Source organism: Armigeres subalbatus, chromosome 2 (assembly GCF_024139115.2).
Source record: "Armigeres subalbatus isolate Guangzhou_Male chromosome 2, GZ_Asu_2, whole genome shotgun sequence".
In the NCBI taxonomy this organism is placed as follows: Eukaryota; Metazoa; Arthropoda; class Insecta; order Diptera; family Culicidae; genus Armigeres; species Armigeres subalbatus.
In genome coordinates this window covers 367,594,493-367,622,470 of record NC_085140.1, presented here as the reverse complement: position 1 = coordinate 367,622,470, position 27,978 = coordinate 367,594,493, and the positions used below count along the sequence as shown (strand labels likewise).

Genomic DNA, 27,978 nt, shown 5'->3' with positions numbered 1-27,978 from the left:
CTACAGCACGATGGGGCATGTGACCCACCAAATTGAACATTTACTTCACTCCTCCTTGTACTTAAATTGCCAGAAATGGTTTCAATTTATATTGATGAAAAAGTTTCAAATAAATTGCTTTGTTTTCCTGAAATAATTTCCGAAGTAAGTCCTTGAGGAAGTTCTGAAGAAATACATGAAGAAAATTCTTAGTCTTTAGGACTTTCTGGAGTTATCCCCGTATTTCAGGAGGATTTTCTGAAGGAGTCCCTTGAGAAAATTTTGAAGGAATTCTTGGAAGAATGAGCAAAGAAATTATTCAAGAAATTTAAAAATGTCGGTAATTTCTTTAGGAGTGCCTTTGGAAATGGCTCTAGCAATTCGAAATATCCTAAAATGCGTCTTAGAATTTTGAAAGGAAATGGCGGAGAAAGTTCCGAAGGAATTACTAGATGAATTACCAAGGCAGAGCAGAGACACTTGCGCGAAGCCCGCGGGATAGAGGTAATCTCCTTTCAACAGTGTAATCCAACAGACTAATAAAATACTTTATTTTGATAAACAATTCCCATATAAATTTTCTTGGTTTTCTTGAAATAATCTACGAAGGAAGTTCTGGAGGAAGTTCTGCAGGAACATATAAAGAAAATTCTTAGAGTCTTGAAGAATTTCTGGATCTATCTCCTTTGTAATTTCTGGAGGATTTTCTGACGGAACCCCTGAAGAAAATTCCGAAGTAATTCCTTTTGGAGGAAATTTTATCTGATATATGAAAATTCATCCTAGAATTTTGGAAGGAAATGGCGGAAGAAATTCTGAAGGAGTTACTAGATGAATTTCCGAGGAAATTGAATATCTTATGGAATACATGGAAAAGTTCCAGTGAAATTGCTGAAATTGTGTAGGCATTTTTAAAAGTATGTAGGGCAAGTGTACCGGTTTTGGCCACCTTAGTGCATAATTTGGGCAACCCTGAAAAATCCCTGAAAAGCTGTTTCATTTTCGGAGTTATGGGAGAAATTGGAAGGAACATGGCCAAAACTGGTACAGTTACCTATGTATTTATGCAGTTATCCACCATCCTGGCTTGAGTCTTGCTCTGCATACGGTTCCACCAAATAGTACAGTCGAGTTTAATCACCATTCTGCTTTCAATGCACTGCTGTATGAAGGGCGAAATCGGAAGTGGCAGACCCGTAAGCAGAGACACTTACGCGAAGCCCGCGGGATACAGAGAGTCTCCTTTCAACAGTGTAATCCAACAGACTAGTAAATAGATTCGCAATCTTTTTTGAGCTTTCCGAGAGATGGCTTCTTTAAGGAAGGGCGCGTAACAGCCATTACAATCGAGGGGGAATGTACCCATCTACACGGGTAGAATTTTTTTAAATGTTTTAAAAGAACTTCTGAAGAAAACCTCATTAATAAAGACAATAAAAAAAAAAGAAAGTCCTGATGGATTTGTCAGAATTAATCTTAGAAGAAATTTTGAAGGAATTTCCAGAAGAATTCTTTAAGAAATTTCCTATGGTCCTAAAAAGTTCTGAAGCAATTCCCGAGGGAAATTTTAAAGAAAAACCTGGTTCCATTTGTGGAAGTTTTTTAAGGAAGAGTAATTCCCGATCGAATTTCTCACGGAATTTTTGAAGGTTTACTAAAATGAGTTTCTTGATGACTTACTGAAATAATTCCTAAATATATTTACGAAAAAAATTCTTTGAAATTTTCAAAAGAACTCATGCAGTAAATTCCCAAGAAATTCTTGAGAAAATCCAAATATAGACCGTTCCGATAATTATAAATACTTTTTGTTTATTGAATGATTCAAAAAAATTCAAGTAATTTACTGTTTTATGGTTACATATAGCCTAACATTCTATTTAATTTCATACAGCATCGAGTTTTCCAGAATGTTCTAAATTCTATAAGTTCTATAATTTTTCTTTCGCAATGTTTCGAGGATTTTGCACAACGTGTTTTTCTTACTTATTACTTAAAAATGTTCATCAATATTACTACTTAATCCATTCTATCTGTTTTTTACTCATTTAACAAGCATTATAGATTTTAAAATTTAAATACAGTCAAACCTCCATGAGTCGATGTTCTATGACTCGATATCGACTCATGGAAGCAAATTTTGCTATGTTGAAAAATATTTTCTGGGTTACTGTGATGGTCCCTTCAAACAGCTTCCCAGGGATTTTCTATTCCACATCTCGATATTTCCATGAGTCGATGGTCCCTTCAATATCGACTCATGGAGGTTTGACTGTAATTGCTATCGGACGAGAATTGGAACAATTTCAAATTTATAGCGATTAGCCCTAAAAAACACTAAAAATTATTTCGAGCTCTCGTTTTCACCAATGCAACCATTTTTTTTTAGTTTTTGGAGCAATGTGGTCTGTGTCATTAGTGTTCAGATGAAACTCCAAGATAAACCGTACGTGAAAATCGTCTGATTCTAAAGCGATATCCTTACTAATGATAATTATTCATTTTTCGAAATATTTTTTGTGGTTTTTCGAAATTTTCAGGTCATTTAAATTATTTTCCAGCCAGATCTCGTCGTTATTGCGGAAAGACAGACATGATTATGCGTCTGTATTGAAAATTATATTCTACTTTCTTTTCTAGGTAATTTACCAAAAAACACGTTCCAAAAATAACCCATCCTGCAAAAAAAAAAATTGGTCAAAAATCAAAGCTTCATATTTTCCTAATTTTAAGCGAAAACTTCGGAACTCATACATCACGTGAAAGAGTAGGATGTAATTTATAGGAGGTATCGACATTTTTATTGAATAACAAACGGTATTTCAATTGGTGACTTTTTCTTAGTGTAATTATAATTATCGGAACGGTCTATATCCGCAATTTCGATATTTTGGGAGTTTTTTTAGCATGTAGTCTTGATTCTAGAGTCAAAATTGAGTTTGTTTTTCTTGGAGAAATATAGAAATTTTTATTTATATTCTAATAGCTACTTGTTTGCAAAATCCATTCAAAATTCCTTTGTAAGTTTCATTCAGAATTCCTTAGGATATTCCTTCAGTAATTCATTTTAAAATTCTGTTCGAAAATCTTTTCCGGTTTTTTTTTTAACGGTTTTTCAAGAAATGAGTCAGAAATTCCTCCAGGATTTTTTTTGAAAATCTTTTTGAAAAAGTCACCAGGAATTAATTTGGACATTCATCTAAAGATTCCTTCAGGAAACCCACCGGAACCCTATAGAACTTTCTTAGGATTTTTTTTTCAGTGAACCATACAAAATTCCTGCAGGAATAATTCCGGAACGAATTCTGATTTGGAGAAATTTTTAAAGGAATTTTCGAAAAAAAAGGTATTTGAGTGTTAAACTTATTTTCAATCAAAAAACACTTAAACGATGGATTGAAAAATAAGGAATTTATAAACGAAATTTCCGAAGGTTTTTCAAAAGAATTTCAGAAGATATTCCCCCAGAGAATTCTTAAAGGAAATTTTCGAAGATCTTCATTCTACAGGAATTTATGGAAGAGTTGCTAAAGGAATTTCCGGAGGAATGTCCGAAGGAATTCCTATAGGAAATTCGGAAAGAATTCCTGGAGAAAGTTCCAAATAAATTCCAGAGAAACATTTCGAAAAAATACGAAAAATAACTTTTTAGAGTTACCGAATAAATTCTTAGAGGAATGACTGGAAGAATTTTTATTAGAAATTCCCGAAGAATTTAAAATAAATCCTAAATCAAATTCCAAAGGTTTTCTTCTAAAGGGATTTTTGAATGTATTCCTATAACAGTGTCGGTAGGTACTCCTGTAGAAATTCTTGGAAGATTTTTCATGGGTAAGTTTTCGAATTCCCAATTCCCAAAGGCTCCGTGAAAGAATTTCCGAAAATCCTAAAATAGCTATTAGGATGTTCACCCCATCAGTCTGACTATAGCTAGGAATTGTACAAAACAATCTTAAATTCATAAAAAGCATCATATGCTTGCAGCGTAATTTGAGAATGGGTCATCGCTCTCACCGGCAGCTTGTAGGTCGTAGAGCAAAATCGTTCAAAAAGGGCTCTTATATTTTAGTCTTCTAGGCCTCAGATACATTCACTCCATTATACAAGCACTATAAGTAGTAGTATGCTCAAAGTTCTTCACGCCGATTCACGCCGCCGCCGCCGCCGAATATTGCTTACGGCGTGACGCCGCCGCCGCCGGTGTAAAAATGGCCTTACGCCGCCACCGTTCTCAAATACTTCGGCGCACAGGTCTACTTCTCACTTCTTATTTCTCATTTCTACCTTATTTCTAACTTCTTACATCTCACATCTCACATATTACTCACATATCACTTCTCATTTCTCACTTCTGACTCCTCACATCTCACTTCTCACTATTTACTTCTCACTTTTCACTATTCAAAAATCATTTTCCACTGCTCATTTTTACTTCTCACTACGCGCATATCATTCCTTGCTTTACACTTTCAAAATCTCAAACCTCACTTCTCGCTACCGTTTTCTCAGTTCTTACTTCTCACTATACACTTCTTACTCCTCACTTCTCGCTTTACACCACCTACTTCAAACTTCTCATTTTTTACTTCGTACTTCTTACTTCTCGTTTCTCACATCTTAAATCTCACTTATCGTATCAAATTTCTCATTTGTTACTTCTCAATCTAATTTCTCACTTCTCACTTCCCACTTCTCACTTCTCCCTTCTCACTTATCCCTTTACACTTCTCCCTTCTTCCTTCTTACATCTCTATTTCATTACTCACTTCTTACTATTCACTTCTCGCCCCTCGCTTGTCACTTCCCATTTCTCCCTTCTTACTTCCCGGGCAGAAGCCATGAACAGAATAACAAAACATGATATGGATTTGATTGATATAAGAGATAAAAGAACAGGCAACAATATCAAAAATTTGCACCGAAATATCATTTAAATATCAAGATATGCTATGGATAAGAACAAACTAATGGCACTTGATATCGATCACTTATTACAAATAACATATATTGATATCCTTATGATATTTTAGTGCAAAATATTGATATTGTCGTCTGATCTTTTATCTCTTATATCAATCATGTCCATATCTCATTTTGCTATCTTATCAACATTTGCTATTATTGAGCTATTGTCGTCTACTCGGGTTCTCACTTCTCGCTTCTCTCTTTACACTCCTCACTTCTCCCTTCATGCTTCTAACATCTCACATATTACTTCTAATTTCTCACTTCTCACATCTCACATATTATTTCTCACTTCTCACATATCACTTCTTAATTCTCACTTGACATCTCTTACATCTTACTTCTCACTTCTTACTTCTCCCTTCTCACTTTTCCCTTCTTGCTTCTCACTTCTCAAATCTCACATATTACTTCTCATTTCTCATTTATCACTTCTCCCTTCTCACTTCTCTTTCGGCCTAATGGCTGTGGCCAAATGACCTTCCGGGAATGACGGCCTTCGCTCTAATGACCCAGCATCGTACCTCCATCAATTACTCAAAGTGTTTTCCCTTGAAAAAGACTTTTTTCAAAAACCGCGTAGAATTCAAAATCCGCGTAAAAAACGACTTTTGCAACAATCGATCAAAAATCAACTTTTAATAATTTTCACGTAATTTCAAGAATTTCAAAAAAAAAATCGCGTAAATATTAAGTTTTTTTGAACATCTGCGTACATCCCAAAAACCGCGTAAAAAAAGTCGTGGAAAAAGCAACCTGCGTAAAAAAAACACGTAAAAAACCGCGTAAAAAGCGACCCCAGTGTAATCATATACGAGTGCGATATATAAGCTTTAATATTGAGCATGAGCATGAGCATTAGACCGCACAATTCGTAGTTGCTACTCCGTGATTGACTAGAACTTGCAAAAATTGTACAGAGAACACAATAAATGGGGCTTGGGACTAGCTACCCATTCTCAATTTACACGTTTCGGGAGCTCAAATATCTAAAGTAAATAACGGCACCGACCACGTCCTTACGGTCATATAGGAAGGAAGGGATTGTTAGTCCTACTCTCGTTGCTACAAGAGACCGAATACACCTCTGCATCTCCACGATTGTCTTGGGATAGGATTTCGTTTTAATTACAAAAGATAATTTATCTGGATTCACTTCGGTAAGTGATGAGATCTATGGGACGGGAAACAATCTCGCTGTCTGAAACTTTCACTTTCTGATTCATTTACTGATCCGCGCAAATCAGAACAAAACCACGGCCACCGGCCGATCGTTTTGCCTTCCGCACAAAGCAAAAACAAATTTTGACGACCGGCCCATCCGCTTACTGGAGAAACACGACCGGACAAAAAACAAACTTTCACTTTCTGAATCAGTGCGATATATAAGCTTTAATATATGCGATTAAATGTATACTTCATATACGATCTGTGGTTACCGGGTAGGCCTTTTGGCCGAGTAGGTAATTTTGCCCAATTGGTTATTTGGCAGAATATGTCATTTGGCCAAATAGGTCATTGACGACTCACTTCTCAATCATCATTTCTTCCTTTTTACTGCGAAAAGTGAAAAATGAGGAGTAAGAAATGATGAGTTAGGAAGATGCGTCTCTCTTCTCACTTCACTCTTCACTAGAGGTGAGAAGTAAGATGTCTCACTACTCACTTCGCACTTCACACTTTTCACAATAAGAAAAGAGAAGTGAGGTGTGAGAAGTGAGACGTCACAAGTCTCACTCAAAATTTCTCATTTCCCACTATGAAAAGTGGGAAGAACGAAGTAAGAAGGGAGACGCGTCACTTTTTACTTATCATTTCTAACCTCTCATTTCTCACTTTTCGCTGTGACAAGTGAGAACTGAAAATTGAGAAGCGAGACGTCAAATGACCTATTTGACCAAATGACATATTCTGCCAACTGAAAAGAATAAGTTTCCTTTCCCTAATAAAATGAAGTAATTCGCAATGGGCATGTTTTCCTGCATATCCTACCATGCAAAATAAAACTACCCTACAAAGTCAAAATAATGCATAGCTGGTTTATCTAACAGCTAACGGTAAAAAATCTTGATGGAAGTAATTGGAAGACCATCCACTCTTACCTCATTCCAGGCCGCGAACGACTTTCTCGCATAATATGGTCACACCGTACGGCTATATGTTTTCAAGTTGGGATAGTGAATTTTAGAAATAAAAAGCAAGAAAGAATTAAAAATAGTTCTCACTGTTCTGCTTTTATTTACACCATTTAATTAATTAATTAATTTATTTATTTATTTCTTTATTTATTAATTTCATCAACCGACGTATATATAAAATATACATTCCTAATACCAAAAATACGACAATATAATGTATACTTTATCTTTTTGGCGACTGCGGGATTCCTGAGAAAGCATAATTCGGGTGATCCGACTGCAGTCATGTATAGTTGCTTTCTAGAAATAAACAATATTTTTCAAATGTGGATATTTCTAATAGAGACTCACCCATTTTCCTAGTCAGTTGAATAAAAATACCTCTTTCTCTTCGTTTCTATCAACAGGAACATCATTCCATCCCGCCATCTCCCGGCACGCGCGCAGTTTCCACCACTTGGTCAGAAAAGTGCACCTGTCTGTTTCCCTCGCTTCGATTTACTAAACCGCTTTGAAGAAAAAAAATAGGAAGTAGGAAAAGTGTCCATTTGCCAACATAACAAGACCAGACCCTTCAGGCTTACGCCGTTCACTTACCATCCATCAAGGAGTGTAAAGCGCTTGTACTTCAGTCTTGTTCCGGACCAACTTTTCCTCAGTCACGGACCATGATCCAGCTGTGTCATGCATATTTCTAAGCTGCCGCGATAAATACTTCTTGTTCAACATTGACCGAGACGGCGAGGCAGACCAGTACCAACAAGTGAGATCGTGCGGGGTGGAAAAACTCCATTCGGTGATCGAACACAAACGGCCCAGCCTGCCCCAACGGACTCCGGTTAGGCGTGAGCGGACAGCGGACAGTTCCTGAACCGTGCAGCATTTAGAAACGGTTGTCACGTCGTTCGGCTGCCAACCGAAGCCTCGAACTCCTACAACCGACCATAGTTGGGACCAAATCGTATCGACCGCAGAAACCGTAGGCAAAACACAAAACACAGTGAACACATAATCAGACAAGCGCCGGGGAAAAAATTATAGCAAGTGATGGTAATCATAACATAGGACGGCCGGCCAACGAACGACGCCGAAGTGCGCGAGCAACCCCAGAAGAAAAACGAGTGAAATTACAAATAAAAATATGAAAAAGAAAGTGAATTGAATTTTAATTCCCCCGCCCGAGAAGAAGAAAAACCACGTGAAGGGGTGCACCAAGCCCAGCCAGGGTGAAAAAAGAAGAAAACCAAACCAGAAGCAAAACGAATTAAGAAGAAAAAAAGAAGCTAACTAAAGAGTGCGCGGAAAGAGTTTAAAATTATTTAATAAAGTGTGGAAATACGTATCAACCTCGAAAACATGCTTTTCCCATGCCTCTAGTGTATGATAATGATAAAGAGTGAGGCCAGTGCCAGTGAGAGAGCGAACCAAGGTAACGATTAATTCCTGGGTGCAAAATAAGAAGAAAAAAAGCCGTGGGTGAATGATCTAAAGTGCTCGGAGTTGTTTGCACGCTTTCATGTGTCACTATTACTATCAACGCGGGCAGCACGCATCTAGTTAAGTCTCGTTATGTTGCGGTAGTTCCCTCTCGTGGGTTTCCTTTCAGTTTGCAGATTTATAGTCCCTTAAACTGTTTTCTAAGAAGGTTTTAAAATCCTAAAGATTTCGTTTCACTTCCTTCTTTGTCTCTTTCCCCTCAGCTCTTGAAGTTTATTGATGAAGTGGCTAGGAAGCAATTGTGAAACGTCGGTTCCTTGTTTCTGCAAATTCGTCTACGTCATCCAGCCGCACCTTAGCGCTCTTGGGGACTCGAAGTCCGCAATTTTCCAACCATCCCTTATGAAGTAAAATGTTAGGTCCCACCAAATGGAGACTCCTAACGATAGTCGCCGGAATATTACTCGCCCATGCCATTGAATCACCAAACAGCAAGAGCAACAAACTCAAGGGTCAGGTGCGAACCTTCACCAATCCTGATCTTGGTCTACGGATAGAACAGATCGAACCTTGGGGTAGTCGAACGATAACCTCGCGTAACCTACTTGTGCCTCATGAAACATTCTCCAACGTAGACAATGTTCGATACATTGACAGTCGAACTGCAAATAGCCGTCAGCTGCGAAACACTTTTGGAGCATTTAGATTTGCTGGACCATTACAAGCGCAGCCATACCAGGTGCCTTTACAGCAACCATTAGTTTCCCAACAGCGGAGAGCCAAAGCTTTCCAAAACCGTCGTTCAGACGATGGCTCCCAACAGCCAGGCGTGCGGTTAGTACAACCCGATCCGTCTCAACCCCAATCAAACGCTGATCCTCTACCCGAGGCACTTGGACTTTACCAAGATGCAGATCCTTACATAATCGGTCTTCAAAATGTATCAAAATCCCGTTCTATGCGCTACAAACTGATTCCGATTGGGTACTTTTATCAAGAACCAAAATCACCCCCTGTGCTAACCCCCGTTCAAAATGCGAAACCCCCCACGGCTACCTACAATGATGAACCTCACAATGTCGTCTTCCCTTCCGACAACCCCGAAAATGAACCTGCCATCACCCATGAAACCAACAGTTCTCAATCTGATCTTAACACATTGGGAGCCCGTAGATCCGGAATACAATTTCCTCCCGGTCCGTACAAAGTAGCCAACCCATTCACTCCCCAGGGTTACAGCGAAGACAACTTTGCATTCGCTGAAAACCTAGGCGTCTATCATCAGCCGGTGCACACTGCCGAGGACTACGATGATTCCGATCCGTACGACACCCGGCAGCAGCGGTCTCCAACGGCTGCCCCGACCCAAGAATCCGATCAGAGTGAAATTTCCCGCAATATGTATGCCACTCGGTACTTTCGTGACTTCCCGCGCCCATCACCCACCCCCCTCGACCTGAGACCGGCTGAATCCGTTGTTCGGGCAAGCCGGCTGGTCGAGTTTCCCGGAGTGGTCAACGTCAAGCAACCATTTCGCGATGACGTGACCAAGTTTGGCGACGTGAACGGTCCCATAACGGCGGTTCAGCGTCCCTACATCGACTACGGGGACGGGAAACGCTACCGAGCGTACGATCCGAACTACTTCGTCAGCAGCCCCTACCAACCGAACATGCCCTACTTCCCATCGAAGCTGTACACCGAGCCGAGCCAGAAGATCTATCAGCCGCCGTGGAAGTCGTCGCGCTCACCGAGGGTTGTGTTCCCGCAGGGCGATCTTTCCGGTCCGTCCGGGTTCGGCGTGGATAATGTTGTTTTCAGGTGAGTTGAATTCTTTGATAAAAATCGAAATCATAAACTTTAAAATGAGTTTTTTTACACTTCTTTCGGAAGTATCTATAATTTCATTTTGTATGCGATACGCAGGTATGTTACGTATTAATCTATCAATAAATCTTTGAAACGAATTTATTTTTATTGAGGAACGTATAGAATCATGTAACAGAAAATCTTCCCTAGAAAGCAAAAACGTAAAAATTTAAAAGAATTTCAAAAATTTCTTCAGTGGAAGTTAGATAGCAAATGTTTTGAGACACTAATAGATACTTTATTTGCATATATGTGTGCGTATGAGTGCCAATTCTAAACTACTGTATAAATCTCACTCATTTTAAAAATATAAAACAAGATTAGTTTTTCAAAATTAGGCTTTTGCCAAATTGAAGTCGTTAAGGTGCTCCATGGTTATAGGCTACCATAGCAGCCCGCGGTTTATTTCATGGTCAATCGCACCTACCAGAATCTCGTCGATTACGATGAGGAACAGTAACAGTGATAGAATAACTACATCTTTGCCTGATACCAGCTACGTCCCGGGTCGGACAAGACCCCATTGTGCGGAACTTCACACGAGAAGTCCCCGTACTGTACCTCGATGAGGCCGATGATTTTCTCAGGAACCCCATTGCGTCTTATGGCGCCCCACATATTCTCGTGATTGAGATGGTCGAAAGCTTTTCCGTAGTCAATGAATACCAAGTAAAGGGACTCTTGGAATTCTGTAAGCAAAAGTCTATCAACCTGTTTCAAATATACAACTTGCTCTTTGCGGTCCTTGCATGATATGTTTGTTTCATAAAAATCTGAAGGGTTAAGTACAAGACACGACCGCCCAACGTAAACTACGTAGAACAGTTTGGTGCATTGAGGAATGTAGTCATATTTTAAGATAATTCATTCGATTACTTATGTCACTGATTTAGAACAAAATTACCATAACTTAAAATATAAAAAAATGTTGGATACCGTAGTCAGGGGTGACGTCCGAGCCCTCACCGACAGTCTGGAGGTCGGATAACAAAATCGTTCAAAAAGGTCACTTATAATTCAGTTTTATAATGCTTTTCGCAATTCCAACTGTTGCATTCGACTTAGAGTAAAATTAGTAGGGATTCAGTTTCATTCCAAATTTTCGACCACTATTCTAGTTTATTTGTAGTAATATTTAGGTGGAAATAGTGGAGTATGATTATTAAATAATGCTATTCTGAAATAAAAATAACTCACTAGCGTTACATGATTATGATATCACAAGCAGCACACGTTGAGCCAATCTTGTTGCAGTAACCATATTGTGAGAGAATTCGGGCATATATAAGTTACTGTGATCGATGTGCAATATGTTTGTTGCTGGGGGTGTATACTGGTGAATGCGTGTACCACGATTTAGCGATTTCACGACAGATGCGAGACGATACGCATCGGCCCTGGACCTTGCAAAGAATCTCTACGGACAAACAGGTGCCTCTGTCCAATGGTAGTCAGCAGGGTTCGTAATGCTCACTCAATCTCAGGAGCACATGATTTTCCCTCACGGAAGTTTTCAGGGAGAAATCGCTTTTCGGGAAAGAAAAATAGCCTGGAGAGTGATAATAATTTTTCGCTCACTTCGATTGCCGCTAAACGTTGGTTTGCTCTTTTTCTTTCATATTCGAGTCTTTTCGTGGCATCATCAATGCAAATGGTAGTAGCTTATGTGGAACAAATAACTTAACGCTTTCATACAGATAGCGTGGTGGTGTGGCTAAAGAAAGCGCATCCTCACAGCTATTATTGTTACTATTCTGGGTTCGAATCCCGGCGCGGCCATACAATTTTGTAATTGTTCTGCGATAATTCTCGCGAAAAGCGAGTGAGAGGTAAAAGTAATGAAACGAAAAAGGATTTTCATCTAATAGGCAAGATTTTCGTTCATCTTCCAATGCTAATTCTAGAGAAAAGATTGATGGGTGAAAGATGATCCTCAACATAAACAACGAAACAAGATTTTCCCTTGGCCCGAAAAACGCTTGCTTTGGTCTCATTGAAACGAAAAGTCGAAACCCTGGTAGTCAGAGCATCGAGTCATCACTGGTGGAAGAATACGAGCCTTGGACCTTTGGCAGAATTTCCGCCTTCTGTTATTTGGAGTGACGAGGAATAGTTGGCAGAGAAGGGATAAGTAGTCGTATTGTTGAGTTCGACAAAGAAGCGCATGTCGATAAAACCCGGTTGCGCCAACTAGAAATCAACAAATACTAGCCATGTACCGTTTTGACTCAAATTCCGAACAAGACTCATATTCCGAACTTTAGCTTTTAAATGCCCATTCGTGTAATTTTCTCCACAGGAGTTTGAATTCGTTTGTTATCTTTATCCTCAGTGCGGAAAATCAATAACAGTTTTAGTTTTAGGGCGCTAAAACGCCAGTGTTCGGAATATGAGTCATATTTGGGATTTGAGTCAGAAAGTTACCAAAAACCAAACCATTCCGTTGAGATGCGCCAGAGTAGTAAACGCTGCGGACGGGAATAGCGTATTTGTGCTATTTTATTACAATCTAACTTCCACTATCTGGCAGTGGCATTATGGATAACATATTCGTGCAACCATATTTTGACGTAGGACTACGTCTGTGTTTTCTATATTGGGGTACACTTTACGATTGCGAAAATCGGGGACCGTCACGAAAATATGATAGACTTTAAACTTTAATATCTAAGCCGTTTCTCGATGGATTTTCATTTTTTTTTGGACCATTCGATCAAGGATGAGTCAACGCTTCTTTGTATTTACTTGTAAATACTGATTTTCAACTATTTATTATCGATAATTGATGAAAAGTTTAGAAATAGGTAAACTAACCAATCACGTTCATGCATCACTAGCACAGACATCAAAAATCAATCACTTGCGGATTTGGATCTAATCCTCAGTTTGAACAAGGTTTCACGCAGAGCAGACGCATCAAAGCGATCGCAGCGGAGCGAACACAGCATCACGGAGGCGCTAATAACATTTTCAAAGAAAATCAATCGCATTGGTGGTGGTCCTCGATGTGTTGCTGCAGATCATTCAACCTCAACGAACCAGAATTTCATATGAAGAAAAGGTTGACCATAAAAATAGCACTGTGGCGATCCCGCACCGCCAGTGCCGATGCTGAAAATTTATTACAAATTGTGGTGTCAGTTAGTTGGAAAGGAACATTGGGAAAAAAATTGATTCTTCTCAGGACCAACATTTTATGAAAAGAAAGAGTTAATTGCGAAAAAAGACTGTTTCGGTGGCATCGGGTTTGGCGTGGTAGTTTGGTTGCTGTTAGTGATTCCATCCATTAAAATTCACTACATCATCTCCCTCCGACGCGCTATCCAATTCGTTATTTAAGATTGAAGAAAGTTTATTTCGGATAGTCGGATCAACCTTCTTTTGTATAAAATCAATGAAGACGCCATCTCAGTGGAAACTATCTACAGCAACCACCCATCGGTGAACGTCGCTCGGACAGACAGATGCCGAAAGAAAATGTTTTGTAATATGAAGAAACTTTGTCTTGAGTCAAACTTCTGTTGTCATTCCTCGCAACAATCTTGTTAAAAAGTTTCATAGGATTCTTAGAATTTATTATTCTCCGAACGGTCCGTTGTCTGGGGAAACCCGATCGAAATGGCTCGCGCGCCGAAAAGCAGCTTTCTTATATCTAATGAAGTAATTTCATTAGTCCCGCCCCTTCATTAATCGTTATGAGTGCACATTATATTTACAACCATATCAGCTCACAAAGGGGCGGGGCTAACGGACTTAATTTATTAAATATAAGAAAGCTGCTGTTCGGCGAGCGCGAGCCATTTTGATCGGGATTCCACAGAGAGCGGTTCGACATTCGATGCAGCGGAGCGGACACAGCAGCACGAAGTGGGTGGCAGTGTTGCAATGCTGTAAATTTATTTCAACCTTTGGAGGCTTAGCGAAAAATCATCAAGTGGCTGTCGGACAGTTGCAGCGCAAGGTGTCGACAAGCGATTGGATGCAGTTAGTTATTTGAATGGGAATTGGGAAAAGAAAATTGGTTCTTCTCAGGACCAATATTTTACGAAAAGAAAGAGTTAATTGCGAAAAAGGACTGTTTCCGTGGCATCGGGTTTGGCGTGGTAGCTTGGTTGCTGTTAGTGATTCCATCCATTAAAATTCACTACATCATCTCCCTCCGACGCGCCATCAAATTTGCTATTTACGATTGAGCTTTGCACTTTGAAGAAAGTTTATTTCGGATCAACCTTCTTTGTATAAAGTGGTGCCTTTTGTATAAAATCAATGAAGACGCCACCTCAGTGGAAACTTTCTACAGCAACCACCCATCGGTGAACGTCGCTCGGACAGACAGATGCCGAAAGATAATGTTTTGTAGTATGGAGAAACTTCGTCTTGAGTCAAATTTCTGTTGTCATTCCTCGCAACAATACGCATCTTAGATAAACAACATCTCATAACAAAATTCAGAATCTTGCGAGAAAATTTCATAAGGTTCTTAAAATTTGTCATCCGCAGTTGTCTGCGGAGTCCCGATCAAATGGCTCACGCGTCGATAACCAGCTTTCTTATATCTAATGAAGTAATTTCATTAGCCCCGCCCCTTCATTAATCGTTATGAGTGCACATTATATTTACACCTATACCAGACCACAAAGGGGCGGAGCTAACGGGCTTAATTTATTGAATACAAGAAAGCTGCTTTCTAGCGCGCGAGCCATTTTGATAGGGATTTCGCAGAGAGCGGTTAAATAAGATTTTACGCAGAGCCGACGCAGCGGAGCGAACACAGCAGCACGAAGGCGCTCTGATAGTATTTTCAAAGGAAAATCATCGAATTGGTGTTGGAAGTCTGCATTGCTGGTCGTCATTCAACCTCAACAAACCAGCATTTTATGTGAAGAAAGAGTTGATTACAAAAATGACGTCTGTTTCGATCCCGTGCGATGCAGTGGCGATGCTGAAAATTTATTCCAAATGGTGGCGTCTTAGCGAAAACTCATCGAGTGGTCGTCGAACAATAACAACACGAAGTGGAATTCTAACCCTAACGTTTCGACAAGCATTGGGTTGCAGTTAGTTATTGGAAACGTGCATTTGGGACACAAAATTGGTCCTTCTCAGGACCAGCATCTTCTGAACAGAAAAGGCTGATTGCAAAAATGGACTGCTTCGGTGGAATTGGCGTTTGGCGTGATAGTTCGGTTGCTGTAAGCGATTCCATTCATTCGAACAAATTTGTTGCGTTGTCACTCACCGACGCGCGCTTTTCATTCTGCTATCGAAGAAAAACCTTCTGTTAACGCCAAACTATTAATTTTGGACTTTGATGAACATTCTTGCATCCCGGATTAAACTACCCTTGTGTAAAATAATGGTACTGTAAAGAACCGATATTTTTCAAATAATGGAGCTTTTCAATCCTCAACTACAAAACATAATCAAAATCTTGTGAGGAAATTCCATTTGACTGCTACTGACGCCATCCATTTGAACAAACTCATTGCATCATCTCCCTCCGAAGTGCGCTTGTGGTTGTGCTACCAAAGGGCAACTTTCTGTCGTCGCCAAACGATGGTAACCCGAAAAATCGATTTCATTTCTAATGACTAACGAAACAAAAACCAAAGAATCTTGGCAGAAAATTTCACTTTCCGTCGACGACGGCCAAATCGATGAAGACGCCACCTTAGTGAAAAAATGTCGTTTAGCTGCCTTAGTTTTTCAAATGGCGCATTATTAAAAACAAATCTTTCCAAAATCGTCATTGTCGTTTAAACAGCCGAACAGTCTGTTTGTCTGGGTAAACAATTTTCCTAGCGGTCAAAACCTCTTCTTGGATAAATAGTTTAAGTCCTGAAAAGGACTGTTTGTAATTTATTCTTGAAGTCCTGCTCACGTTGCCACCAGCGCTATAGAAAACGATGCATGTACGCTTCCATCGCGGGCGGAAGTCGTTGAACGTTGCAAATTAATATATTTGGTTTTGTTTCGCGCCACCTCCGATTCTGCGTATTTTTTCCTTTCGTCCGGACATTTGTGAGCATAATGTCTTCTAGGATTCTGATGATATCCACTGAAAGATAGACGAATGCCTTCAGTGGCGATGCGGCCGATGAGTCGTTCCTTTTCCACGGCTGGTTCATCCAACTGGGAGCTACCTTCAGTTTCTTGATTCGGTTGACCTCCGAGCAGTTTGCACAATGCTAATAAATTTACACAAATTATGATGAAAAATACCCTCCATTTCGTATAGCTACGTAGTCATACGTCACCTTTGCGTACAACCCGATTGGGCTGCACCTTTGAGTTTTTTTTCTGTAAATATCTAAAAGCGAATTTTCATACCAAGTTATATCTGTGAATGTCAATGTTACAACTGATATACATGTGTACAATGGTAGCTCCTGGCTCTTCAAGTTTATACCTAAGCATTAAGCGCAACAAGCGACAAGTTTAAGCTGCTATCATTTTCTTCAAGTCGAGTCAAGTACGAGACACTGAAGACGGCCTTACTGTTGAGGTTGAAATACGTATCTGTCAAGATACAATTAAGTGGTGGAGTTCAATGAGGTTGTAAAAACTCGTCTTATGACAATAACTTGGATTCTGTCAGGAGTGACCTTACGCATTATTATGCGTACCGTCAACTGGGGGGAAGATGATCATTTTTAAGACAAAACATGCAATAAAAATGTGTGTTTACATTTTAAATCCAAACAAATATTTTCAAAACATGTACTGCTATACGTTGCAATAATCAACAACTTTAGTTTTCTGAAATGCATTCGCATTTATTAGAATAAATTAAATTATCACACATTTTTTGAGTAATCTGGTTTGGGGTGAAGTTGATCAAGACAGCTCTACTAAAATCATTATGACCTAGTAGTCAAAATACACTAGGTTATTTGTATGAATGTTGAATTTACTACGTAAAGAAGTCTACGTAGTCAATATTTGAAACGAAAATAGCGTCATTCATGACTATCTCTCTCTTTCTTCCACAAAATACATTTTCATGATTATAATCGAAAAACTCGGATTTCTACTTAGCGGTAACATTACTTGAACGGAGAATATTGTTGACTACCGTTTCATAAAAAAATTTGACACTTTTGACTGACACATTAAATGATCATCTTCACCTCAATGATCATCTTCCCCCCAGTTGACGGTACCTACAACATTTGCTTATGATACAAGAAATGAAAACATGTAATTCAAATCCGATAATAATATATCGAATGTTTGTTAGCGCTCAAGATACTGGAACCCTAGAAATATTTTTTCTTCAATGCTGAGTCTTTGTCTAACCCGACATATATCGGGAAATGAATACCAATAAAATTGATAAACAGTATTAAACCTATGAAAATTATGTCCCGAAATGTCGCAGCAATCCGCAAATGTACAGTGAAACTTTTTTAACGCCACCAAAATACAACCACTGCTATGAAAAATGACTGAAGCAGCAGCAGCATTCAAGGTTGCACTGAAGCAGAAAAATAATCAGAAATCATGTAAACTTACGTATTTCGGGATATAAAATTAAGTTGAATGCAATGCAGTTGTTCAATGTGGGTTGAGAATCGGATTCCAAATATACATTAGAAGGCGCATAAAATTTCTGCATTCTCTCAATTAACCTTCCCAATGCATTAGAAAAAAGTTACACATTATGCATTGGGGTCCATTTGGACCCAAGATTTCATCACGAGCATGAGCATGAGCAGTATAACCGTACAATTCGTAGTTGCTACTCCGTGATTGATTAGAACTTGCGAAATTGCACAGGGAACCAATTGAATGGAGCTTGGGTTTAGCTATCATTCTCAATGTGCAAATTTCGGAAATTCAATGCATTTTACTAAGTCAATTACGACGCCGGCCACGTCCTTACGGTCATCAAGGATTATTGGTTCAACTCTCGTTGCTACTAGAGATCGAGTATACCTCTGCATCTCCACGATAGTCTTAGGATAGGATATTGTGTTAGTATGAAGGGATATATTATCTGGATTCACTTTGGTAAGTGATGCGATCTATGGGATAGGACAGAGCGTTAATGAATAAAGCTTCCAATGAATGATTAAATTGGTAATGATTAAATCATTCAACTCTATGATTAAAGATTATGATTAATGATTTATTCATTTTTGACAATGATAAATGATTATGATTAACGATCAAAATATTTTTTCACAATGATTAACGATTATGATCAATGAATAAAACGTTTGGAGTATGATTAACGATTACTGATCGTGATTAAATGTTGACACTACATGTGTATGATTAATGATTAACGATCGATATGATTAATGATTAATTATTATGAATAATTGAATTGAATGATTTACATAATGATCAATAGTCATGTAACCTTTCTTCCAAATTGGGTTATTGAAAGGTATAAAAATTATATGATTATGATTAAAGATTAATGAATAAAAGCGATGTATGCTATGATTAAAATTGATGATTAATGAATAAACTCTAAACAATTATGAATATGATTAGTTATTAATGATTGAATGTAAAAATCTATGATTAACGATTAATGATTAATGATTAAATCATATTTTTTGTATGATTATGATTAATGAATAATGATTAAATAACCCATTATTCATTAATCATGATTAAATCTATGATTAATCACTAATGCTCTGGATAGGAATATATGAATGAGAATTAGAAGTACTAGAGCAATGAGAAAGTATTAAAGTGAATTCTAATGGGATTAATTTTTTTACAATTAGAATTTGAATGCCATTGGATTCTAATACCACGCACACGTCTACCACACCATCGCTACCCGCACATCAACCTCACACATTCTTACTTGTATGAGGCCTGCACGAGCATAGCGACCGTATATAGCATTCGTATGCGGGTACAAATGAATACCAATCTATTTTTACATTTTATTTACTGCTACTAAGTAACAGGCAGCTTTTTATAACACTTCTATATTTAGAATCATAATTGCTAGCAATGAGAATTTGATTTGCAAAGAGATTGAGTTATATGATTAACGAAATTATCTAATAGGAAATTGGAAAGGGCCAGGGATCAAACCCTTAATCTCCTGCTTAGGAGGCAGAAGCAGTGACACAAGGCCACCAAGCACCGGACCCAAGATTTCATCTCGATCACAAAAATTCAAATTTCAACCGATTTTCGATCTTTAGGCACCAAACGAAAGCTGTAGGTTCCAATAACAAGCCCACGGGGTGATTCATCCAAATTGACCACTCTAGTCCCCGGGGAACCTGTGCTAAAGAGGTATTGTTTGAGCTTCTCAATTTCGCACCAAATTATCGAGTTTCGTGTTATGAAACATAAAATTGCTTGCAAATATGTGCTCTGATGATCCCAACTGTATTTGCTATATTGTATATGCCATTTCTGGCAAATTTATCCCTCGAGCGGTCATCGGAAAGCCCTCTGAAAAATCCGGAACTTCCGTAAAATTGGCCAATTCTAAAAGTTCATCCCAGAGCTTTGCGATTTTTTCGTAATGATTCATTCTGGCAAATTGTGGGTGCAATCAATAGTTAAATGTCTCCTGTGAGCTCCACATGTCCCAAAAACGGTCCTCCGGAAGATCCGGAACATCCGTAAAACGGCCAATTCCAAAAGTTTATCCCAGAGCTTCGCGATTTTTTCGTAATGATTCATTCTGGCAAATTGTGGATGCAATCAATAGGTAAAGTCTTCTGTGACCTCCAAATCTCCCAGAAACGGTCCTCCGGAAGATCCGGGTCATCCGTAAAAGTGGCCAATTCTAAAAGTTCATCCTAGAGCTTCGCGATTTTTTGATAACCATTCATTCTGGCAGATAGTGGGGGCAATCAATAGCTAAAGTCTTCTGTGACCTCTAAATGTTTCAGAAATCGGTCCTCCGGAAGATCCGGAACATGCGTAGAACGGCCAAATCCGAAAGTTTATCCTAGTGCTTAGCGATTTTTTGACAACCATTCATTCTGGCAAATTGTGGATGCAACAAACAGTTAAAGTCTTCTATGACCCCAAAATGTCCCAAAAACGGTCCTTCGGAAGATCCGGAACATCCGTAAAATGGCCAATTCTAAAAGTGAATCCCAGAAATTTGTGATTTTTTTGGAACATCCGTGAAAATGGTCAATTCCAAAATATAATCCCAGAGATTCGCATTATTTCGTAATCATCCATGCTGAGAATAGTGGATGCAATCAGTAGTGAAAGTTTTCAGTAATCCCAAAAAGCTCCCGAAACGGTCATCCGAAAGATCCGGACCATACGTAAAAGTGGCCAATTTCAAAAATACATCTCAGAGCTTCGCAATTCATTCATAACCGAATGCTCCCGAAATGCTCCCGTAAAGAGCAGATACCACAAAATCATTCCAGAGCATTGCTATTTAATTCGTAACCATTCATGCGGGCAAATTGTGTACGCAATAAATTGTTTAAGTCTTCTGAGATGACCACAAACGGCCCTCCGGGAAATCCGAAACATTCGTAAAAGTGGCCAATTCCAAAAGTTCATCTTAAATTTTCGAAACTGTTTATATCATCGAATGGATTATGCAATCAATAGTGAAAGTCTATTGTGGCCCGAAATGACCACAATACGGTCCTTAAGAAGCCCGAAACATCCGTAAATAGGTTAATCCTAAAATTTGATCCCAGACTTGAGCACTTTTGTTAGCATTCACGTAGTAATGGTGAATCATATATGGAGTAAATAGTGAAAGTCCTCTGTGACCTACCAAAAGTTAATCACATTCGATTTTTGAGACATTAACATGCACATTGTTAACGGCTCCGATTCTCCGGGAAATTTGGGACATCCGCTAAAAGTATGAATTCTAGAAGTTTCTCCCAGAGCTCCACATTTTATTTCGAAAACATCCATAGCGGAGAAGTGATTGTGCAATCAATAAGGGAAGGTGGAGAGACTTGATTCCCGGGAGACTTGATCACCCCCTGTTTTATCGAGAACTAAAGAAGTTTTGTTCTAGCGTATTTTTAAGTAAAGATCCTCTAGACAAATGACCTTTATGTGGTGAGTTGTTTTCTGGATTCACAAACCTTATTTATTCTGCAGGCCGGTTTGTGTGTTTTGACTTTCCCAAAGATTTGTTTGGCCACGCAAAATTTGAACAACTTTTCATAATAATGACGAAATGCTTTCGTTTTTTCACAGCACAAAGCCATAAATATGCTTAATGTACTGATGACAATGTCAACATTCCATCAAAGTTTGAAGTTATTGCCTCAATATGAGGACACTTGATCCCCCATTAGTTTATTTATTTTATTTCATCAACCAACGTAAACTAGCACATATACATAGACCTGTGTAGGGGTTCATCAAATTCACTACCCAATGAATTTTTACATTTGAGCGGGTCGTCTTCTCAAACAAAAATTCGTTTTGCGTTCATTATACGACCCACTCAAACGTCATAATTTCTTGGGGGAGTTCATTTTGCGTTAGTCTATATACATGTTTGTTTTGTAATGCTATAGTATGATTAAATAAACTTTTTTTAGTAAAGTGATGTATAATTTTGATTTTGAATTTTTATTGCTGAAATTGTAATGTTTGTTCTTTGAAAATGTTGTCTGTTGTTATGCCAAGACATTGTTAAGTCAATAGTTTCGCAGTGTTGATTGTAAACAGCCATCATTCGGTTGAGAGGCCCAAATTCGGCGTAATTTGTTCGGCAGTGGTTGGTTAAAAATAATGTTTTATGTCGAAGTAGCCGAGAAGGTATGTAAAAATTAAATTTCGATAATTCTTAGAGAGTCTGTGTGGAAATCGCGTATGTTTATTTATTCTTGGTTGTGATACATCGGAAATCAGAGAATGGGATCAAGTCAACCCAGTCTCCCCTAGTTGGAATTTTCTAGGACGTCTGAATGTGCACAAAACCGTCCTCCGGGAGATCAGGAATATCAGTGAAAATGGTCAATTCCAAAAGTTCATCCCACAGCTTTTCTAATTTTCGCTTTCATTAATATGGGTGAATTATGTACGCAATCAATAGCGAAATCCTCCGTGATATGCAATCACAATAATAAAAGTCGAGTCAAGTACGAGATACTGAAGACGGCCTTACTGTTAAGATCGAAATACGTATCTTCAAAACACATAGTAGAATCAAATCAATTGATGGAATCAAATGGAATTGTACAAACTCGTCTGATGACAAGTAATGACATTCCACTGATAGCTCAAAATAATTTTCTTATCAATAATAAAAATTCCTTCGTAAAATCCGGAGCATCCGTAAAAGAGGCTATTTCCAACAGTTAGCGTAACAGATCATCATTAGCCAGCGATGGCGGCGTGGCGGCGTTCCTCGTTGAATTCCTCCGAAGCTTCTCCAGAAGCTCCTCTGGAAGTTATTCAAGAACTTTCTCCGAAAGTTTGTTTAGAAGTTCCTCCGGTAATCCCTTCGGAAGTTCATCAAGTAATCCCTCGGAAAGTTCCTAAAGGTATTCCTCTAGAAGTTCTTCTCAGAACTCTGAGAGTTCTTCCGCAAGACTCTCCAGAAGTTCATCAAGTAATTCCTCGGGGAGCTGCTCCGGGAGCTCCACCGAACTTCTTCCGGAAGTTCCTCCAGAAATTCTCAACGAAGTGTTCGGAAGTTCCTCCGTGAATTCTTTTTCGAATTGGCCACATTCACGGATGTTCCGGATCTTCCGGAGTACCATTACCGTACAGTACCGAAAACTTTTATTATTGATTGCAAACACAATTCGCCAGGATAGGTGGTTACGAAAAAAATGCGATGCTCTGAGATATTATTTTGGAATTGAGCACTTTTACGAATGAACTGGATCTTCCGGAGGACCGTTTCTTAAGAACTTGGAGGTCACAGAAGACTTTCCCTATTAATTTGCCAGAATGAAAGGTTACGAAAAAAAATCACTGTGCTGAAGTTTTGGAATTGTCCACTTTTACGAATGTTTCAGATCTTCCGAAGGATTGTTTCTACGACATTTGTAGACCACAGAAGACTCACAGAAGATTTTCATTATTGATTGCATCCATAATTCGCCAGAATATATTATTATGAAAAAAATACAAAGCTCTGGGACGAACTTTTGGAATTGTCCATTTTTACGGATGTTCCTGATCTATCGAAGGACCGTTTCTGAGACATTTAGGGGTCACTGAAGACTTTCACTATTTATTTCACGTATAATTTGGATGAATGGATGCTTACGAAAAATCACGAAGCTCTGGGATGAACTTTTGGAATTGGCCATTTTACGGATGTTCCAGATCTTCCGAAGAACCATTTCTGAGGCATTTGGAGGTCACAGAAGGCTTTAACTATTGATTGCGCCCACAATTTGCTAGAATGAATGGTTATCAAAAAATCGCGAAGCTCTGGGATGAACTTTTAGAATTGGCCAATTTTACGGTAGTTCCGGATCTTCCAGAGGGCTTTCCGATGACCGCTCGAGGGATAAATTTGCCCAGAAATGGCATATACAATATAGCAAATACAGTTGGGATCATCAGAGCACATATTTGCAAGCAATTTTATGTTTCATAACACGAAACTCGATAATTTGGTGCCAAATTGAGAAGCTGAAACAATACCTCTTTAGCACAGGTTCCCCGGGGACTAGAGTGGTCAATTTGGATGAATCACCCCGTGGGCTTGTTATTGGAACCTACAGCTTTCGTTTGGTGCCTAAAGATCGAAAATCGGTTGAAATTTGAGTTTTTGTGATCGAGATGAAATCTTGGGTCCAAATGGACCCCAATGCACAATGTGTCACTTTTTTTGTGGCGCCTCTCCTAGATGTCGCTGGAAGTCGATTTTCTCAGGGAATCCTTATTTCCAAAAGTTAGGAAAAGTCAGAATTTTTCAGATTTTTATCTCGTTGCGTTACAAAGTTACAGCGGTGTTTTGGGTGTGCTTGGGTCGAAATTGACTCCAATGCACTAGGAAGGTTAAATCACAGAACATTTACAATAATGATTAGATCACATGTGAATTTGATATTTTTTTAGTGTGTAACAACGCGATATTATTCTCAATATTATCCACCGCTACCTCTACCGATACACGAAAACTTACACTGTGCAGGGCTAGAAAAGTTAATCAATCACATCCAGATACAAAAACCGACTATAAAATATCAACACAACACAGGTAAAAAGCGACTTAAATCCGAGCCAAAAACCGAATATAAAAAATCAACACAACACAGGTGTAGATACTGTCTGAAGCAACCATGCCCTGTAAGGACCTGGGTCAGGTGGAATGTGTTTTCCCCATGGCGCCTCTTGACCCACGTACCTATCTCCGGTATCAACCTATGTGTCCATCTACCCTTAGTGGAACTGTAACACGCACGCTGCCATTTGACCATTGAGCCAACTTGACAGTCCTACGGATGCCTCTCGTGCCGCGCATTTCGAAACACTCTATGTCTTCACCGATAACGATGTCAATAGGCATCATACCGGTGATGATGCAAAGTGCATCGTGCGACATGGTATGATACGCGCTCGCAACTCTTAAGCACATGAGTCTATACGGACTTTCGAACTTCGTTCTGTAGCAGTTAATACGCAGGGCCGTGCCCCAAGCTGCCCCCCCATACCTCAGTATGGTCAGAGCGACACCAGCCAGAAGCTTGCGCTTGCCTGCATAAACCGCAGACCTATTGGACATCATCCGGGACAATGCCACTATAGCTGTGGTGGCACGCTTGCAGGCGTAATTGTCGTGGCTACCAAAGGTGAGCTTATCGTCAATCATTACCCCCAAGAGTTTGATGGAGCGTTCAGAGGTGACCGCGCAGTTGCCTGCCCTTATCACCGCTTGTTGCTCCGACTTTCGGTTGTTAACAAAAACCACCTCAGTCTTGTGGTGAGCCAGTTCTAACTTCCTGGAACTTATTCACTCCTCTACAATTGCGATCGTGTGGGCTGCAGTCAGCTCCACCTCTTCGATCGATTCGCCGTCGACCTCCAGCGTAATATCGTCAGCAAAGCCAACGATTACCACGACCACCGGGAACTTCAACCTCAAGACACTGTCGTTCATGACGTTCCATAACACCGGACACAGTATGGAACCTTGCGAAACCCCTGAGGTTATGTCAACGCACTTCCGACCCGCCTCCGTGTCGTATACCAGTACTCTATTCTGGAAGTAGCTTCCGAGAATCTTGTACAGGTATTCGGGAATTCCAAGACGCAGGAGTGCATCTGCAATAGTTGCCCAACTGGCACTATTGAATGTATTCCTCACGTCGAGAGTCACTACTGCACAATAGCGAACTCCCCTCCTTTTACGCTGGACAGGTATCTCCGCGGATTTGGTGATCAAGATAGCGTCTACGGTCGACTTACCCCTTTCGGAAGCCAAACTGGTTACTCGATAGACCATCCGCACCTTCCGTGCGTATCAACAACCTGTTGAGGATGATCTTCTCGAGCACCTTCCCCGCCGTATCAAGCAGACATATTGGTCTATATGCCAACGGATCTCCCGGTGGTTTTCCTGCCTTTGGCAATAGGACCAAGATCTGCCTTTTTCATGCTTCAGGGAAGACTCCCTCGTCCAGGCATCTCTGCATGACAGATCTGAACATCTCGGTAGCCTCAGCAACGGTCGCTTTGATGGCCAGGTTCGGAATACCATCCGTTCCTGGTGCCTTACCTACACTAAGGGACTGTGCAATCCCCGCAAGTTCCGCCACAGTTTCTCTTCCTTCGTCGGCCACCCTGGCCCCTGGCAGCTTCACAAAGGGAGGCCAGGGACTTGGGTCATGTCGTGGGAAGAGCCCCGCGTAGATCCTCTCCAGCATCTCTGGACGCCGCTCTGTGGGGGCCATCGCCCCACGTGTCATGGCCATTACGACCCTATACTGCCGCTAACCGCAAGTCAGACTTATCTGTATATGGACGCCATATCCATATAAGTCTGACTTGCGGTTAGCGGCAGTATAGGCGTCACCCCTTGGATTCGCGTTGGCACTTTGACACAGGCCCTCGAAGCAGGCTTTTTTGCTTAATCTAATCTCAGTCTTCAGAGCGGCTCTAGCAGCCACGAACGCCACCTGTCGTTCAATACGCTCCTCTTCTGTGCGTGCTCGCTGCATCCCCCTCCGTGCACGTAGGCAGGCGCGGCGCAAGTTCGCACTAAGAAGTACTGTTGAAATTAAAATAGCTTTGGGTAGTATTGAAAACTTCCTCCAGCAAAGAGGAAATACAACCGCACAGCACAAGAATACCCCCATCAGCCTAGCGGTATAAGGCTCGATGCCCACGTAGCGTCATTTCAACGCAGAGTGCACGTGGCGTCAAAAAGACGCAGGTGTGCACCGGAAAAAAGCGGTAACGCAGCGTCACCACGCCGATGCACACCAGCGTTATTTTAACGCTGCGTGCACGTGGCGTTGAAAAACCGCTACGTGGGCATCGGCCCTAAGATGCACGGCTATAAAGCAAGACCATGCTGAGGGACGCTCGGTTCGATTCCCGGTGATGGTCTAGGCTTGGAAATTGTCTCGACTACCCGGGCATAAAATTATCATCGTGATAATCCAAGGATATACGAATGCAAAAAAGGTAACTTGGCTTAGAAACCTCGCTGTTAATAACTGTGGAAGTGCTAAAAGCAGCAAGGCGGCCATAGGGCACTGCACGCGCGGGTTGCTAAGGAAAATTCTTCTAAGTCTTTACTGGCCTTGTTCTTTACTATTTGAACTCAGAGGAGTTCAATCAAATTTCAATTAAGGTGTGATTGAAAAAGAGCACCGTGTATCGCGCACATTTTTCTCCTTGTATAACGAAACGTGTATAGCAAGGATGTTATCGATCATTTAGTAATTTGTCAATAACTCATACCAAAAGCTGAATTTCAAAATGTGTTGTATGGTGGACATCTAGTGCGAAAGTGTATAGACATGTGGTTATAGTTAGGGCCTCTCGTTCGCGATGCTATTGGTTCGAAGTTGGTCTGAGTCAAGTTATGTTTTTTAGATTCTGGTATCCTTGAGGCGTTTCTCGGGATTTCGGCTTTCTATCTTTCCGGAAGCTTACAGGATTTATGAAAGACTAAGATAAAGATTTCTGGGTTTCTGATTATGGAAAAGATAAATTCTCTACTTCGTAGTGGTATATGATTGAATTTAAAATGAAGCCTTAATTTATCACTTGAGCGTTTTTTTTAACTAATTTTATTTGCTAATTTATCTAATACATGCATTCATCTCTTATATTGGGTGTTCCGTGTTTTCTTAACACTATCATCCTTATTAGCTATGTTACATTTTTAGTTATTATTAATACATTTCAATTGCTACTGGCAGTTAGTATTTCTCCTCTGGTTGAATTAAATTTTTGGATTAAACTGTTTTCAACTTTAACTAAACTAAACCTTATTTATACAAAGGGTACAAGGAGCTAATCGTTGCAATAGAAGATTGCAACGATTTTTGTCTACAATTGGGAATTATTTTGTTTAACATTTGTTGCAATGTCTCAATATTAGAAATTCTATGAAGCTCATTGGTATTTACTATACCATAGAGGCAACTTCAGAATCATTTTTCAAAATTTTATTTTGAATCCTCTG

At 39.7% G+C, this 27,978-nt stretch overlaps 1 protein-coding gene across 8 annotated transcripts in view; it reads left to right on the top strand.

Annotated features, from left to right (window-relative positions):
- The window catches only part of LOC134213035 (serine proteinase stubble), a 205,805-nt gene that overhangs the window by 52,459 nt on the left and 125,368 nt on the right, over positions 1-27,978 (top strand). For 5 of the 8 annotated variants that reach the window (XM_062691527.1, XM_062691526.1, XM_062691525.1 and 2 more), the window contains exon 2: positions 7,490-10,340. In XM_062691527.1, the coding sequence (XP_062547511.1) occupies positions 8,932-10,340 (1,409 nt within the window). In that variant the 5' untranslated portion in view covers positions 7,490-8,931. The remainder of the gene's footprint in view (positions 1-7,489; positions 10,341-27,978) is intronic. The other 3 variants (XM_062691520.1, XM_062691519.1, XM_062691522.1) reach the window with 3 other exon arrangements.